We start from the raw sequence: 3,006 nt of genomic DNA, 5'->3' as shown, positions 1-3,006 counted from the left end.
GTCCCACAGCGGACGTCGTTTGATTTCGAGCTGGTTGTCGTAGTTGACTTTGAACTTGAGGTTGCTCGAGTTCTTTCTTGATGTTGCTCTAGTACCTCTGCAAGTGCTTCATAATATAAATATTCATTATGCTCTCCACGACCTCGACCATGTCCATGCACGTATGAAGATGAAAGACCAGCCTTTGAGTCATCATGTCCTGAAACAAATGCTGGCATCATCTCATCAGACTAATATAATCAGTTCGACTCTGCGTCTGCATCATAGGGGCAATCTTCCATATTATGTGCAACCTCATCAAACTCATCATCTTCCCGAACATGTCCTTTACGTCTAGGAGTTGGTGGAGGAATAATAGGTATATCGTACATATAATGAATTTCCTCCATATAGCTTTGGTTGTCACTACGATATAGCAAGAACCTTGGTTTTGATTATTCACAACCTCACGGAGTCTACTGTTGTTTGATCTTTGTGAATTATAATACAATTAGAAAAATATTTAAAATAAATTTAAATTAAAAAAAAAAAAAAAAAAAAAACATTTGGACAAGCTTGTGTCTCTCAAGAAACTGAAATATCAATGTAAGAAAAAGAATACTACGTAAATATATTCTTTACCATTTATAAAGAGGATTTTCACAAGAAACTAAAGCTATATTTAACGTTGCACTGACTCTGTTAAAAAGTCACGTGAAAATTTTTTTAACTGTTCTTTTACATTTAGTAAAACAAATTTAAATTTAATCTATTAAAATCATCCCGTTGATTTCATGTTTATTTTAAAAGTAGTATCTTACTGATTTTTAGATTCTCTTAAAATGGAGTCTTTTTAAATATAAAAGAAAAAAGTTTAAAAATATTTCCGCTTTATAAGAATTCCAAAATTTATCATATTGAATAATTATTTAAAATTTTAAATTATAAAAAAATATAAGTCTATTTTAGTTAATAAAATTTAAACTAAAATTTATCAAATACTATTTGTTTTTTTTTTTCTCTAATTGATTTACCAATTATTTTAAAAACTACACTAATTCAAACCAAGCCTAAATTTTGTTAACCAACATCTCCTCTCCCACTAAACTAACTCAAAAGAAATGGCAAATTACATCAAAATTCAAGAAAAGCTAGAACCAAGAGAAAAATTCAACTATTTTATTGGATATAAAATTCAACTCCCACAATCCCAAATTGGGATTCCTTCTTTTTCCTACCAAAAGAGAAATTAAATTTTTTTTTTTTAAAAAAAAAAAAACTATATTATCCTTTTTGTGTTCTCTCTCTTTCAGCCATTATTACCAGAAACTAGAGCTTCAACTCTCAATTCAATGGCATAAAATGAAGAACAAAGAACTAAAAAAAAGGGAAAAAAAATCTCTATATAACATAATCAGACCACTCGCTTATATGAGAAGTATGATCCATAGTGAAACTTGGAGTTTTATCCAACTTAATCGGATTCACCTTCCCGCCGACTAGCCTCGCCGGATTCCCGACGGCCGTCGTCCGCGGTGGCACATCCTTCAACACCACCGACCCAGCTCCAATCTTCGCCCCATCGCCGATCTTAATATTCCCCAAAATGCAAGTTCCAGCTCCGATCAGTACCCCATCTCCGATCTTCGGGTGACGGTCACCGGAATCCTTCCCGGTACCACCCAAAGTCACATGGTGAAGAATCGACACATCGTTTCCGATCACCGCCGTTTCGCCGACGACAACACCGGTAGCATGATCAAGCAAAATCCCACATCCAATTTTCGCACCAGGATGAATATCAACAGCAAAAGCTTCAGACACTCTGTTTTGAATCAACATCGCCAAAACTTTCCTCCCTTGATTCCAGAGCTTATGAGCGATTCGATGCGATTGAACAGCTAAAAACCCTTTATAATTCAGAAAACACTGCACATAACTAATACAAGCCGGATCTCTTTCTTTAACCGCTTTCAAATCCCTAATCGCACATCGCAAAATGTCACCTCCATCATCAGTCAAAACATCAGAAAACAATTGAAACAGAGTCGAACTCGGAAGACTAGAATTACAAAGCTTAATCGAGAGATGATTCGCCAGGGCCTTCTCCATGGAAGCATGAGAGAGAATAGAAGTGATGTAATAGTTTGACAAAATGGGTTCGTCTTCAACATCGGAACGAGCTTCTTGACGGATTAAGAACCAGAGATCGGAGTCAGGGGAAGGGGAAAGAGGAGAATCGTGGGTTTTTTGGGGATTTGGGGAAATGGGTAAGGAAGAAAGATGATCGGAGAAAGTGGGTCGGCAGAATTTGAGGATTTTGAGAGAGGAGTTTGGTTCGGAAGAAAGGGGAAGGCAAGCGGCGGCCATGGGAGAGGGATGAAGGTCGGGAAAAGGGGAGAATAAAGAGGAGAAATGGGAGATGAAGGACATGTGGAAGCGAGAGACAGGTCTATATAGAGGAGGGTTCATGAAGGAGAAGGTACTGGAAATTTTCTTGAGAAAATTGGGAGATTTTCCCGGAAAGTGAAAAATTGAGGGTTTGATTTTGATGAATGGATAATGATATTGCCGGAGGAAGTGTAAGAGAAGGAGGTCAATGAAGAATCATTTAAAGACAAAAATTTTAAATAAAAATAAAATAAAGAAAATGGGGGAAGAGGATATTAATTAAAATTTAAAATGTTTGATTATTTATGATTGATAATATTGTGTATAAATTTATAACGTCCACAAATCAAATGATGAGAAAAATAGCTTTGGGTTGCTCAAATAAATAAGAGAGACGGGTGCTTTAAAGAATTTAGATAAATAAGAGGACTTGTTTGCAATTGTTTAAATACAGCTTCATTAAAGATTGCCATGAATTGTGTATAGCTTTATAGCTCTATGTACTATAACTAAAAAGCCGGAGGTTCAATGCCTCCCCTACATATAGATTCAACTCGGAAGAAAAAATATGTATTCTCGAACAAGAGGTTAAAAGGAGTATATGTCAATTATTATTGAGCTAAACTTAATTTTGAC

At 35.5% G+C, this 3,006-nt stretch overlaps 1 protein-coding gene across 1 annotated transcript; it reads right to left on the bottom strand.

Annotated features, from left to right (window-relative positions):
• Window positions 1–1,134: 1,134 nt before the first annotated feature.
• LOC120087251 (serine acetyltransferase 1, chloroplastic-like) lies at window positions 1,135–2,570 on the bottom strand. The gene has a single exon (XM_039044187.1). The coding sequence runs from the start codon at window positions 2,449–2,451 to the stop codon at window positions 1,381–1,383; it is 1,071 nt and encodes a 356-aa protein (XP_038900115.1). The 5' UTR covers window positions 2,452–2,570; the 3' UTR covers window positions 1,135–1,380.
• Between the last annotated feature and the right edge of the window lie 436 nt (window positions 2,571–3,006).

The sequence above is a fragment of the Benincasa hispida genome, chromosome 9 (assembly GCF_009727055.1).
Source record: "Benincasa hispida cultivar B227 chromosome 9, ASM972705v1, whole genome shotgun sequence".
Lineage (NCBI taxonomy): Eukaryota > Viridiplantae > Streptophyta > Magnoliopsida > Cucurbitales > Cucurbitaceae > Benincasa > Benincasa hispida.
This window is presented reverse-complemented; position numbering and strand designations above follow the sequence as displayed.